Below are 14,799 nucleotides of genomic sequence, written 5' to 3' on the forward strand. Positions count from 1 at the left end.
CTCTTTTTCGTACTTTCCTAAATCACACTGGTCTCCGTGATTTACATTTTCAGGGCCCTTGTTATACATGGTTTCGTTTTCAGCATAACCAACTGGTTCTGAAGGAAAGATTGGATCGATGTTTAGGTAATGCTGAGTGGTGCGCTGCTTTGCCTCAGTCTCAGGTTTTCCATTTACCGATTGTCGGCTCTGATCACCGACCGCTACTGTTTGATTCTCATCCCAAGGAAACTCACACCCCCAAACTTTTTCGTTTTGAACATATTTGGACCTCAGTAGTCTCTTGTGAACAGATCATTGCTGCTGCCTGGGTATCTGCTCCAACTAACCTTGCAATGCCTATCTGGGTGGCCAATCTTAAAGCTTGTCAGAAATCCTTATCTAGTTGGTGCTTGAAGACTTTCCCCAACTCTCATAAACAGGTCGATACTCTGTTCATCCAACTCAATCATTTACATAATAGCTCAGTCCCTGATGCAGGCTCTCAAATTCGGGATGTTACACAACAGATTCAAGATTTATGGGTGCTGGAAGAAAAATTTTGGCATCAACGTTCAAGAATTTCTTGGTTAAAACTTGGTGATAACAATACCAAGTTTTTTCATCAATCTGCTACTCAACGGAGACAGCGTAACCGGATTCTTCGTCTTCGCAATGCCAATGGTTTGTGGCTAGACTCTGACATGTCTATAGCTGATACTTTTCTTCAATACTACAAGCAACTGTTCTCTACCTCAGGACCAAGAAATTTGGCTGACATTCTTTTGCTTGTTGACCCGGTTGTTACCCCTGTAATGAATGATAATCTGTTGGCTCCTGTAACATTGGACGAAGTCAAACAAGCCATTTTTGGATTGGGGGCTCTTAAGGCTCCTGGACCAGATGGCTTTCCTGGCATCTTCTACCAAACTTATTGGAGTATTGTGAACTCGGTGATTCATCAAGCTACCACTTCTTTCTTTCAAACAGGGAATCTTTTATCAGAGTTAAACAAGACTTATCTGGTGCTGGTTCCGAAGGTTCCTCATCCAGAGCATGCTTTTCAGTTTAGACCAATTGGGTTGTGCAACTACTCCTACAAAATTTTGTCTAAGGTAATGGCCAATCGCTTGAAGCCCTTTATGCAGGATTTAGTTTCGGAAAACCAAGCTGCCTTTGTATCCGGTCGACAGATTCAAGATAATGTGGTCATTGCACATGAAATGTTTCATCATCTGAAGCTTCTTCGAAATTCTGGATTGGGAGCTCTTGGATTGAAATTGGACATTACAAAGGCTTATGACTCTGTGGAATGGGATTTTCTTCGTGCTGTGCTTCTCAAGTTGGGTTTCCATGTTCATTGGGTTATGCTTATTATGAACTGTGTTCGTTCAGTTACGTTCTCTGTTTTGGTCAATGGAAAACCGTCTGCTTTCTTCACTCCTTCTCGTGGGTTACGACAGGGGGATCCCTTATCCCCGTATCTATTCCTGTTTGTCAGTGATGTGTTATCTACTTTGGTTCAGAAAGCTTGTGATATTCAATGGCTTATCCCTTTGCAAATCACACCCTCTGCACCGAAGATCAGTCACCTGTTATTTGCAGATGATTCTTTGTTCTTTTTTGAAGCAACTTCTGCTACTGCCTCTCATCTTCTGTTTCTCCTACAAACTTATGGCAATGCATCAGGACAGCAAATTAACTACTCGAAGTCTTCTTTGTTTTTTAGTCCAAACACAGATACTTCTCTGATCCATACTATTTCAGCTGCTTTGGGAGTTACTTCTGTTACAAACCCTGGGAAGTACCTTGGTCTCCCAACTATTTGGGGGAGATCGAAAGTCTCTGCTTTGGCCTATGTCAGAGATGCCATTAATCGTAAACTTCAGAACTGGAAGTGTGGATGCTTAACTCAAGCTGGCAAGGAGATTTTAATCAAATCCATAGCTATGGCAGTTCCAGCTTACCCTATGATGTGCTTTCAATTTCCCAAAACTCTGTGTAATCAGATTAATTCTATGGTTGCTCGATTCTGGTGGGGCAACAGAGGCGACTCTGGTATCCATTGGCTGAATTGGTCTCGGCTAGGCCTTCCTAAATCTAAAGGAGGCATGGGATTTCGTGATCTTCAAGACTTTAATCAAGCTCTCCTAGCCAAGCAAGGATGGCGTATTCTTACTAATCCTACAGCTCTATGGGTTCGTGTTCTTAAGGCACGGTATTTTCCTATGGATACTTTCTTCACTGCTAGAAAAGGATCCTCTCCTTCTTGGCTTTGGTCCAGTATGCTTCATGGAAGAGATCTTCTTAAGCCTAATGTGGTGTGGCAGATAGGAAATGGCATTAATATTCCAGTTTGGGACTCGAACTGGATTCCTCAGCTTCCTGGTATGCATCTTACAACATCATCTCCCTTTGATCACATGTTGCAAGTATCATCTTTGATTAACTGGACATCACACTCTTGGAATCTCTCAGCTATTGTGGGGGCTACTACATTCACTCAAAGGAAAGCAATTCTGTCCATTCCTTTAACATCTCCAAATAGTCAAAATAGATTGATCTGGCCTATGGAAAAGACAGGGATTTATACGGTCCGCTCGGGTTATCATTTAGCTCACTCAACACATCTAGTCCTCGCTACTCCTCATCCTTCTTCATCTTCTACTATCAACCCCCTTCTTTGGAAGCTCGTTTGGTCCCTTAAATCTCTGCCAAAAATTAAGCATTTCATTTGGAGAGCGGTTTCTAACTTTGTAGCCACTAAGGCCAATCTGTTTCGTAGGAAATTATCAAAAGATCCTCTGTGTCCTCTCTGTCATCTCTTTCCTGAAACAATTGAGCATCTCCTTTTATCTTGCCCTTGGACTCTTAAAACATGGTTCCTTCATCCTCTAGGTTATCGCCCTCCCCTTCATCAGCTCACTACTTTAGCTAAATGGTTTCTCCACTTATCTTTCCCTTCTTCTATTTCACTTACAACCAGGTGTAGTACTTTTACACATATCAGTTTCTTGCTTTGGAATATTTGGAAACATAGATGCCATTGTGTGTTTAATGACGCCCAACCTAACTCTGCATTGGTAGCCTCTCTATCTTTTGCTGCATCTTCTGAGTTCTTGGGTCTTGTTTCTGCTAGTTCCATTCCAAATGCCAATTTGCATCGACCTGTGCGTCCTCCCCCTAAACCGAAATGGCTTCCTCCCCTTCCTACTCAGATTAAGATAAATATTGACGCTTCTTGGACAAAGGAGGGTTCTGGTTTAGCTGTTGTGGCTAGAAATTCCTTTGGTTGTCTTGTTTCTGGGCTGGCTATGTTCACTTTTGCTGCTTCACCACTAGTTGCAGAGGCTTTGGCAATGCGATTGGGTGTACTCTTGGCCCTTTCATTGCGAGCTTCTCATTTTCTGTTTGAAGTTGATTCTCTCCAACTTGTCAATCTCCTTTCGCATTCCACTACATCTACAGATTGGGCTGTGTTGCCTCTTGTGGATCATATTAGAGATTTGACAGTTGATCTTGTTTCTCACAGCTGGGTTTGGACCAGCAAAATGGCTAATCAGGCAGCAGACCACATTGCTTGGTTAGTTCGCAGGAGGCAGTGTCCAGCTGAATGGGTTCAGTTTCCACCTTCCTCCTTCTCTCACATTCTCTTGTATGATGCCGGACATGCTCCGACTTAGTTTTTGGGTTGTCTTGCTTCTCTTCCCTGCTTGTTTTGGGAGGGGTTAGTTTCTTTCTTTTCAGTTTGTTTGTTGTATTCTGTACTTTGGTTTCTTTAATGAATTTTCTTGAGTTCAAAAAGATCAGAAATTGTATATGATATTTTCAGAAAATATTTCTCTATCAATTTCGTGTCCTCTCGCTGGATAAGAAACCCAATTCCAATTATATGCAATTAATGAGAGAAAAGAAAATTTTGATATAAGATATTTGTAGCCTTGTAGGTGCGTGCCCTGTGGTGCCACACGCAAGCTCCTGCCTCACTCAAATAAATGTATGGCTGAAAGTCGTAATTGCCTAATTGGGTTGTCCGGGTCCGGGAGATCCAATATTAATTATATTATTGAGATCTATTCCTTGTAGCCTATAGAGTTCTTGACTTCTTGTTCTAAAATGTGGCTCGTTTGCCTCCAATACTTCTTGTTTGGTTTTTTGGTCGTTTTCATAAATTCCATCTCACATGACAAATTGACAACAACATATAGATCATTTCAAGACCACAAGACCAAGTGCGTTGTCATGCGTGATGGCTCAAGTAATAATGTTTATTGTGTTTTCTAGCTTGTTTCCACCTCCAATTACTTGGCTAACCTCAAGGGCTATGACTTGCTATTTTTAATACAATATATATGTGGATTTTTATTTTTATTTTTTTATTAAATAAACTGTTCATATACAACAACTAATTTATTGTGTGTCGAACTCACGATTTCTTATTTATAAAGATGAGACTTACAAAAAACAGAAAAAATATGATGGAAATATTACTCTATACAACATGCATCTCAGAAGATTTCATTCTTTCGAGATACGGTCACATGTGATGGCCTGATGGGATCATGCAACAGCTTAATAATTAACTAACATGTTTCCATGCATAGATTAATATATGTGAGCTGTGTTGGTTGCTGTCTTGTTGATCGCTGCGCTGTAACAATGCTAGAGTGTTTTTAACTAAATACAGTAGCATTTCATAAGAGTTGTGTTTCTGAGAAATTGTTGTTAAAACATGATGCAACACGCTAAATCATCATAGATCAATTTATAAGAACATATACATACATATATATATATATATATATATATTACATGATGAATACACACACACACACGAGTACTAACAGGATTAGGAGTGTTACATGCATCAACATCATGATCGATCCCAGCAGCAATGGTTTGGTCAAGCGAAGACATCTTCAACAGCAAAGCACCAACCAGCAACAAGAGATGAGAAGGAGTAGTCTTCTGCCTTCTAATACTGTTTAACCTCACTAATGGGAAATGAACTCAACGTAGAAGTGTAGTAGAGGTAGGAACCAACTCCTGCTTATATATAGACAAAAACTCAAGATGTCCTCATCCCATAAATTAAAGAGTCCAACTAAATGCCCCTAAAATAAAGAAAATGGAAAACTGTTGGAATTGCTCTAAATTTTCAACCATTATTTAGTAAAAGAAAAAAAGTTAATTGGTACAGATCTACCACTCATTGACCGTCTGCCAATGTGAGGCAAGAGGCAAAACGTACAATCATGGCAACAACAACAAACACGGTGTAGTTTAAAATTAGCTCGCCAAAAACCTAAGGGAGGTTGCTATAAGGTTTTTTTTTTGGTAGTCTATTCTCTAATAATTTTATACCAGCTTTCTTTTGTTATAGATTAAAATTGGCTTGCAAGAGGTCTAGTGGTTGAACGTCTTGGTTGGGAATCTCTCATACTTGAGTTTGACTCACGAAATTGTCCAAGTGTCCAGACACTGTGATGCAATACACATTTAGAGCATTTCACATGTGTCGAGTGATTCGTTATTGAGCTTAAAAAGCTTTTTTGGATACCCTGACACTATTAAAAAAACAAAAATTGACATGTCGAAAAATCTAAGAGAAGTGGCTATGCTTTTTAATTTTTATTTTGATTTTTTTTTTTTGTATTCTCTTATTATTTTATACTAGCTTTGTTTTATTAAATACTGACCACAAGCTTTTGGACGTCCCACTGTTTTTTCCTTCCTTCATTGCAAAACCATAGGCACAACCGCACAACAACAACAAAACTTTCACCGACATTAATTTAGGAATTGGCTTTTATAGGCGTCCTACACCTTGCACATGCTCTGCATCATGCGTTTCTCGGAAAACCCTAACGCTCGGGCCTGCAGGTTTGCAAGTTGCAACACCTCACCCCATGGAGATGAACCCTAACCTCTTGAGTCCTACACCTTGCAAATGCTCAGCACCTTGAGGCCGGCAACAGAGTCTTTTTCAATGCGGCGTCTCAACTCTTTGAGCACACTTTACGCGGTCTTTACCTCACAACAAAATAGGTTTTGACCTCTATCTCTTATCCTTGTGGTGGAATCAAGGAGAATGGCCGGGGACTTGTTCACGTGCTGTGGGCGCGCAGCTCGATCACACTGGTTTGAGACCAAGACAATGCCAACTCAAGGGAGGCTGTGAAGGGACTTCCTGCTACTATGAAAATTAATTCTTTTTGTTCTTGTTTTTTATATATTTATTTTCTCCGGTGTCTATTACAATATGAATATCTGAAAGAATCAAAGAAAAACCTAGTTTCCGATGGAATTGACCTTAGTGGGCAGGCGCCCTGTATCCTGTGATCACTGACTGATCCCTCCGCTGTTCAGCTTGGACTGTCAATATATTATGCAGCTGGTCAAATCCAACTTGATGGTCTACGCCGAAATTGACCTATTGGGTGATTCGGTTTCCAACAAGTATGTAATATAAAACTGTGTAGACTATGCTACCAAAGAATAATGTAATATAAAGTGATGATACGCGAATTTATTCTGTGGGTGATTCTTCATGGACAAATATTTTATAGGACTTTTTGCACATTTTTCTTCTTTCTCGAATCCCTAATTTCCTTGTGCTATTGGCCTATTGCTTAATTGCTTCTCTTTCATATACTTTTGTTGATGGGATATGTTTTGTCCCTTCTTCCTGTGTATTAGCGCATCAAATATAATATGGCAACGAGGAATTTTTTTTTGGCCATCAAAAAAGACAATCAATAGGTGAGACTTTTTAAAACCGAAAAGTAATAAATCACATCGAACTGATATGAATTTAATTGAATCGAATAGTGCGGTTTCGATTTAATTGAAGAAAAATTGTAAAAGCCAAGCAAAACCAAACCGCAAAGATATTAATTATTTTTTAATATGTAATTAATTCTTAGTAATTTTGAATTGCTGTCACGAGATCATCGTCCTTAATATCTTAAACGAGTAAATAAGCTATAAGAAGGGGGGGGGGGGACAAACAAACAATACAGTCTCTAGCTCTATCATCTCTATGCAATGTGGAAGAACAGATCTTGTCAAACTAGAGATAAACACATTCACGTTGGAATTGGAATTAATCAAACCACACCAAATAATTAGGTTAAACTTTTTGATATTAATTTGAGAAACAATAATGACCGGTACAACGAGTAATACCTACCAACCAACCACACGACCGCGGAAGCTTTTAAGGCCAACTCCCCCGCCCATCCCGGTTCCCATTCTAACCAGTGGCTTTAAATCGCAAGAGGCCAAAAGTGTCCCTATTGTGGACGAGACACCTTATAATATGCACCTTAAGGTAATGGATTCTAGTGACTGGATCTTCTCCACGTACTTTGCTCGATACGCGTCAATCTCAAATCTCAAGTATTCCACTCTGGACTGCAATCTTCGAGTTGTGCTACCTTGTTTTCTTCTCTTGGCCAATCACCATAGCTGGTCTGTGTTCCAAATACTAGCATTTTGCTTCCTTTGGCTACATGGCCATGCCAATTTTTCAATTTTACTCCATATTTTTTTCGATTGCAAAAGAAGAAAACAACAACACCATTACACCCTACAAAGAAAAATTACATATTTTACTCCATACTGCTATTAATTTGATTTATCAAATCATATTTTTGGTCTAGAATTTTCAAATGTTTTGCTTCATTAATACTTACAAAATTGAGAATGTGGAGGTGCATCCTCTTGGCAATCTTCTCCTACTAAATTGCAAGCTTGCTCGGGCAAATCAAGCAATATGATGGCTGATCTTCTTGCCAAATAGAGTGTGCTTCATTATGATATTGTTTATTTTGAATACTCCTTCAAACTAGTTGCTCAAAGCGTTATTTTTACATTTTAGGTGTAATTAAGCTTAAAAAAATTGTAATAGCCATTCTGACTACTTAATTATCGTATTTTCTTTTAGGCAATAACCTCTATTGTACTGAAAATTTAATTGCAACTCAAATTCGTTGAAATAGTGTACAAATTAAATACATGATGTTATTCTTCGTTGAAATAGTGTACAAATCAAATAGAAATACATGCTGTTATTTTTCGTTGAAATAGTTTTCAAATCAAGTAGTCGCAGTCGAACAAAAAGCATAGCACAGCACAGCACAGTCGTCAGCACAAAATTTATACCGTGGGCCCCACAGGGGGAAAATTTTTTTACGGACCCTAATTACAATCATGTAATAATAATTAAATGCATAATTTCTATTTTCTTCATTATATTTCCTTCCCATACGACGCACGAGGGCATCTACGATTTTCCCTAATTATATTATTATTATTTCCCAATCAAAGGAAACTGACACAAAAAGGAATTCACTCATTTTTTTATTTCATTTCACCCCCTACAAAAAAGGAAAATGGAAAAGACAGAAATGGGCATACAGCAGTGACCATGAGTCTTAACCCTGGTTAACCGTGTGTTAGGTGGATTTGACTAGTCTGGTTTGGTAGGCGTTTGGTTTGGCTCCTATACACGCACGCTCCTTTTCTTCCTCTCAAAAATATATAACTCCCCTTCCCTCCTTCTCCATCCTTCAAGAACTCTTCCAACTACTCCACCCACCACAAACTCCCATTACTACCTCTCTTAATTCTCTCCCACACTTCTTCTTCTTCTTCTTCTACGCGCTTCGCTCATTCTCGCCGGAATCCGGTCATTCTGTTCCCGCCGGCAGCTATTGTTTTCAACGCACCGGATTCCGGAGACTGTTTTTGACTCAGGATCAGGCGATGGAGTCGACTTCCGATAGCTCGATGAAAATCTCGCCGTTGGATCTGATGGCGGCGATCTTCAAGGGCAAGATGGACCCCTCCAACGCCTCCGCTGCCTCCTCCGCCGGCGCCGAGGTCGCCTCCGTCATTCTCGAGAATCGTGAGTTCGTTATGATCCTGACGACCTCGATTGCCATTTTGATTGGCTGCGTCGTCGTTTTTGTGTGGCGGCGCTCGAGTGCTCAGAAGCCCAAGGTTGTCCAGCCTCTTAAGCCGTTGGTCATCACGGAGCCTGAGCCGGAGCTCGACGATGGAAGTAAGAAGGTCACAATCTTCTTCGGCACGCAAACCGGTACTGCTGAGGGATTTGCCAAGGTACTACTAGTACGGTTTTTTACATTCATGCATGAATTTCCATGTCAATGGCTTTGTTAGATCATATTTTGTGTGATTTGGTTTACTTATTGGATTGGTGTTTGGTTCGAAATGTAGGCTTTGGCTGAGGAAGCGAAAGCTCGCTATGAAAAGGTCACATTCAAAGTTGTTGATTTGGTATGGCTGATTTTTCTTTTTTCTATTTTTTATTTGTTTGTTAGTGTTGTTGATTTGGTTAATGTTGAAATTGACTTTTTAAGTTTTTGAAATAATGAGATTGGGTAATTTTGTATTTGGTAGGATGATTACGCAGCTGATGACGAGGAGTATGAGGAGAAATTGAAAAATGAGAGTTTGGCAATTTTCTTCTTGGCCACGTGAGTTTCAAATTTAATTAGTGGTTCAAAGATCATTTAGATTTTTGTTTTTGGTTTCATCAATAACATGCTTAATTTTGGCGTTGGATGCAGATATGGTGATGGTGAGCCGACGGATAATGCTGCTAGATTTTACAAGTGGTTTACAGAGGTAAATTTCATTGAAATTTCGTTAATGCATTGGTGTGGTTGTGGGTTATATTTTAGACCAATATATGATTGCTTTTTCTAATATGGCAATTGTGATGACGGTTATAGGGTAAAGAGAAAGAAGCATGGCTTCAAAATCTTCATTACGGAGTGTTTGGTCTTGGAAACAGGCAGTATGAGCATTTCAATAAGGTGGCTGTGGTTGTGGATGAGATCCTTGCTGCTCAGGGTATGCTTTCATATATATATATATATATATATATATATATATATATTTTTTTTTTTGGGGGTACTTTTGTCTGTTTGTGCTGAAAGTCATGTGAATGTCAAACCCTGTGGGTTTTGATTTTGAGACGGGACATGTTTCTACGATGCTAGTATATATCACTCATGAGCATTTGGTGGCTTCCAATGTAGCTGCACCTTGTTGTGAACCTTAACTTTTACGGAGTCCTCAGTTATTACAATATTTTAAGGTCTACTTTTTAACTGCTGTTATAACTGCCATTTTGGTCATTTCTTTACTTATTGCTTATCTGCGTGGTGAATTTTCATCACGTCATTTATGGCATTTAGTTTTGAGGCAAGTATATGATCACCGTTTTATGAGTGGAATCAATGATGCAAACAGGGATTTTACTAATATTACTTTTCATTTTTTCATTTAATGTTTTTATATTTTAAGTTAATAAAGCCACCACAATAGGTCCCCTAACCCTTGATCAGTAAGCAGGTACTTTTCCTTGTAAATGTCTTTGTAGGTGTCCTAGTTTTTGTGATAAAGTAATGTTGTGAGTTTAGTTGCAGAACAGAGTAGGCTTATGGTTTTTGTTTGCTCAGTTTTACACCAGCGTCCTGTTATCCAACAAAATGTAATTGTTTTCAGGTGGGAAGAGACTTGTTTCAGTGGGCCTTGGAGATGATGATCAATGCATAGAGGATGATTTCACTGCATGGTATTGAGAAGTTTCATAGCCATTGTAATTGATAAAATGTGCAGAAAACTATCGTTTTACTTATTAAAATCTCATACATTTCTACATTGTCTGATGCTATTCTAGGCGAGAGTCAATGTGGCCTGAGTTGGACCAGTTGCTTCGAGATGAGGATGATGCAACCACACCTGCTTGCACACCTTACACTGCTGCTGTCTTGGAGTATCGAGTTGTATTTAATGATGCTGCTGATGCACCAGTAGAGGATAAGAGCTGGAATAATGCAAACGGTCATGCTGTCATTGATGCTCAGCATCCATGCAGGTGACATACCTTTCTATGTTAAAAAATTGGAATTTTTTGTGTATTTTCTTATTCTTTTATCTGACATATCTTTTTGCTGTATGAAGGGCTGATGTTGCTGTGAGAAAGGAACTTCATACTCCTGCATCTGATCGTTCTTGCACGCATCTCGAATTTGATATTGCTGGCACTGGACTTATGTAAGTTGATTTTCACAGCCCTTTTTTCTTTTGTTCTCTTGTTCTCTTGCTTTCATTTCCTTTTTTTTTTTCCAACTTCTCCCTGAATGAACATAATAGGTACTGATTGTTCTAGGATTCTCGTGTTTTGAGAATGTCAGCTATTTGAGGCTTTAAAAAGAAAGTAGGAATGAATTTATTCACTGCTTATGTATGGTGCTTACAGAACATGCCTCTGCTTTTCTTTTCCCTTCTCAGATATGAAACTGGTGATCATGTCGGTGTGTACTGTGAGAATCTTTCTGAAACTGTGGAAGAGGCGATAAGTTTGTTGGGCTTTGCTCCGGAAACATACTTCTCGATGCACACTGATAAGGATGATGGTACACCACTTAGCGGAGGCTCCTTGTTACCTCCCTTTCCACCGTGCACATTAAGAACAGCACTAACTCGATATGCTGATCTTTTGAGTTCTCCGAAAAAGGTTGGCCTCTATTTTTTGTATTTTAAAATATTATTTATATAGGGTTGGTCCGTTTCTTTTAGTGGTTGGTTCATAGTTTACCTTTGTTATACTATTTTAATGGAAAGTTTGTCTAACCTTTTGTTTCTTATCATTTTCCAGTCCGCCCTACTGGCTTTAGCTGCCTATGCATCTGATCCAGCTGAAGCAGATCGATTAAGACATCTTGCATCACCTGCTGGGAAGGTAGTAAATCTGTACTTTGACATTATTTGGTACCCTAAGTTAATTAAGTATTACTTCACGAATCTGTTATTCTTAGATGTTTGTTAGTTTATAATGTTTGTCATGTAACTTCTGCAGGATGAATATGCTCAATGGATGGTTGCAAGTCAGAGAAGCCTTCTTGAGGTCATGGCTGAATTTCCATCAGCCAAGCCCCCACTTGGAGTCTTCTTTGCAGCAGTTGCTCCAAGGTTGCAGCCTAGATACTATTCAATCTCGTCATCCCCGAGGTAAATTTCTTCTTCTTCTTCTTCTTCTTTCTCTCTTAAAAATTTCTATATCAGTAGCTTCAATAGGATCCAGATACTACTGTATTTCTCTTATAAACAATAAGAACATTCTACAGCTGAGATTTTGTCTTATTATTATAGAATGAGAGTAAATATGATCCACCTCATATCTTACTACGCTATCCAGGAAATAAGTATATCATTAGAAAAATCTAATGATCTCCTTCAACAAATAATGTTTCTATGAAATTGATTTGTTTATATATGTCTTTTATATTCATATTTCTTGGAATTTCATTGCGTACTTATTGCAAATATATTCCACAGGATGGCACCATCTAGAATTCATGTTACTTGTGCACTAGTTTATGACAAAACATCAACAGGAAGGATTCACAAAGGAGTGTGTTCAACCTGGATGAAGGTATTTTATATGTTCTTTTCTTTGAATCTTTGTTGCTTGATTATACATTGAAGAGCATAACAACTGTGAAGGAGAACTGATATGAGAAGACCTCTCAAGCTAAAAATACTGAAATGAGTGCATTATACCTGCATTGTCCTAGATTATAAACCAGAGTACCTGTTACTGATTTTGGAATATCATAACTGAGTGTTCAACTTTCCAAATCAGGGCAATGCGGAGGAATTGTTTTGCACTTATCTGTTTGTAATTTAGCATTACTTATCTTTTCGAAGATCTTATATCCTTACATGTATTAATATCACCCTGGATATATGTGGAGCAAACTTAGCTGTGTAACTGCTATGTATGATTTTTACTTTTTTTGCAAGTTTGAAAGTAAGTAATCATTTCTTTTCAATTCTTCTGCAGAATTCTGTGCCTTCAGCAAAAAGTGATGATTGTAGTTGGGCACCCGTTTTTGTTCGGCAATCAAACTTCAGACTTCCCGTTGATACTAAAGTACCTATTCTTATGATTGGTCCTGGAACTGGATTGGCTCCTTTCAGGGGTTTCCTGCAGGTATTTATTGGCTGCTTAATGTTCATTCACTTTGTTCATCACCTTCATAAATCCCAATTTCTAGCACACTAATTAATAATGAATTTCCTCTTCCAGGAAAGATTAGCTCTTAAAGAAGATGGAGCAGAACTTGGACCCTCCGTATTATTCTTTGGATGCAGAAATAGTCAAATGGTAAGCTTCTCTAGAAAGATGCATATGGTTGTGGTGGACAAGTATTGGGCGCTTGCTGGTTTGTTTGCCTAATTCGAGTGCGAAATTAATTTACCGCTATTATTGCAGGACTACATTTACGAAGATGAGCTGAGCAACTTTGTAGAAAAAGGTGCACTTTCTGAGCTTGTGGTTGCATTCTCCCGCCAGGGACCCACCAAGGAATATGTGCAACATAAAATGATGCAGAAGGTTTGCCACCTACTCAAGTCTCAAGTCTCAACCTCTGCCTACATCCTACAGTTTACAGTTTTTCTTCATTAATGTGAAACACCAATGACCTGTTTCTTTTGTGTTCAGGCGTCAGACATCTGGAATATGCTATCTGAGGGAGGTTATATTTACGTTTGTGGTGATGCTAAGGGCATGGCCAGGGATGTCCACCGAACTCTTCACACAATCGTGCAGGAGCAGGTATGTGAATATAAGTTTGTGGTCACAATTGTCACCCACCTATAATGAAGGTGATGACATCCAAAAAGCAAATCCACCTACCACATATTTGTGGTTATAGTGAACCAACTAACCCAATGCTCAGAGAGCCATATGGTAGGAAATGCCCCTTGGCATTTGAAGATAAAAAGAAAGATAAAATTTCATCTGTGGATACAGAACTGTAATTTCATGCACTGCCTGGAATTTTAATTTATTAGTGTTAAAATTTGTCTAATCATACAAATTAATCATGCTGATTTTAAATTTCAGGGATCTCTGGACAGCTCAAAAGCTGAGAGCATGGTGAAAAATCTGCAAATGAATGGCAGGTATTTGCGTGATGTGTGGTAATAATTCCCTCCTAGAGAAAAGAGGGAAGTTGCAGTGTATCCTTGAAATATATATATATCTTCTGCCGAGGCCAAAGTTTGGGATACACACATTTGTGAGGGCCTCTTCGGATGGCTGCCCTTTTCCAGCCTTGACAGGACAATAGCTCGTGTTGTGATTAAAGCAATTGGTTCTGTGATTCTTTCTTTCCCCTACCTACCCATATGAAGGATTTTTTGGTTCTTGTAATTTATAGACACAGTTATATGATAAGTAGGAATAGTTTATCGACTCTAATTTTCGTTGTACGAACCTACAAGAAGGTTCAAGTGACAGACAAATCTTTGTTTCTTTTTTCCATCTGTAATTGTATTACATGGATCATTGTAGTTAACGTTTGGTATCTAAAGTATACGTAAGCGTAATTTATTATCTGTTCGTGACTGCTGGCTCAATGCTGCCACGGTCGAAATTGCAGTAGCGAAACCGTATTAAAAAAAGAAGCATTTAACTTGGAATAACCATGGAGGGCTGGCGCTAGAGAGAAATGCCAGAAGTGAACAAAGGTATTAAAAGCAAACAAAGAAACGGAAATGAGAGAAATCCAAGAAAATACGACAACTATTACATATACTAAAACTCTAACTCTTACACCCATATTGATTTATTATTGTGCCCTGGATGTTGTGTTTATTACTATTCTACCCTTCATGCCTGTTTTATCATTTTACCCATTCCTCCCAATTAAATTACCTACAGAATTCAAGTATGTAATTTAGACCTTAATTAAATTGGGAGTGAGATAATTG

General features: G+C 38.7%; 1 protein-coding gene across 1 annotated transcript; it reads left to right on the forward strand.

Moving 5' to 3' along the window:
- Positions 1 to 8,541: 8,541 nt before the first annotated feature.
- LOC112200074 (NADPH--cytochrome P450 reductase 2) lies at positions 8,542 to 14,402 on the forward strand. Its single transcript, XM_024341086.2, has 17 exons — positions 8,542 to 9,105; positions 9,223 to 9,282; positions 9,406 to 9,482; positions 9,576 to 9,633; positions 9,741 to 9,861; positions 10,519 to 10,588; positions 10,694 to 10,891; positions 10,978 to 11,070; positions 11,308 to 11,533; positions 11,675 to 11,758; positions 11,876 to 12,027; positions 12,355 to 12,451; positions 12,863 to 13,012; positions 13,109 to 13,186; positions 13,295 to 13,417; positions 13,526 to 13,639; positions 13,931 to 14,402. Exons 1-17 carry the CDS (start codon positions 8,749 to 8,751, stop codon positions 14,009 to 14,011), a joined length of 2,139 nt encoding a protein of 712 aa, XP_024196854.1. The 5' UTR covers positions 8,542 to 8,748; the 3' UTR covers positions 14,012 to 14,402.
- The last annotated feature ends 397 nt before the right edge of the window (positions 14,403 to 14,799 follow it).

The sequence above is a fragment of the Rosa chinensis genome, chromosome 4 (genome assembly GCF_002994745.2).
Source record: "Rosa chinensis cultivar Old Blush chromosome 4, RchiOBHm-V2, whole genome shotgun sequence".
NCBI lineage: Eukaryota > Viridiplantae > Streptophyta > Magnoliopsida > Rosales > Rosaceae > Rosa > Rosa chinensis.

Bases quoted from the DNA above. Each gene is read 5' to 3' on its own strand.
- LOC112200074 (XM_024341086.2), top strand. From the start codon at position 8,749: ATGGAGTCGACTTCCGATAGCTCGATGAAAATCTCGCCGTTGGATCTG. The intron at 9,283-9,405 runs GTATGGCTGATT...TGTATTTGGTAG, and splicing joins CATTCAAAGTTGTTGATTTG to GATGATTACGCAGCTGATGA. The intron at 11,071-11,307 runs GTAAGTTGATTT...TTCCCTTCTCAG, and splicing joins ATTGCTGGCACTGGACTTAT to ATATGAAACTGGTGATCATG.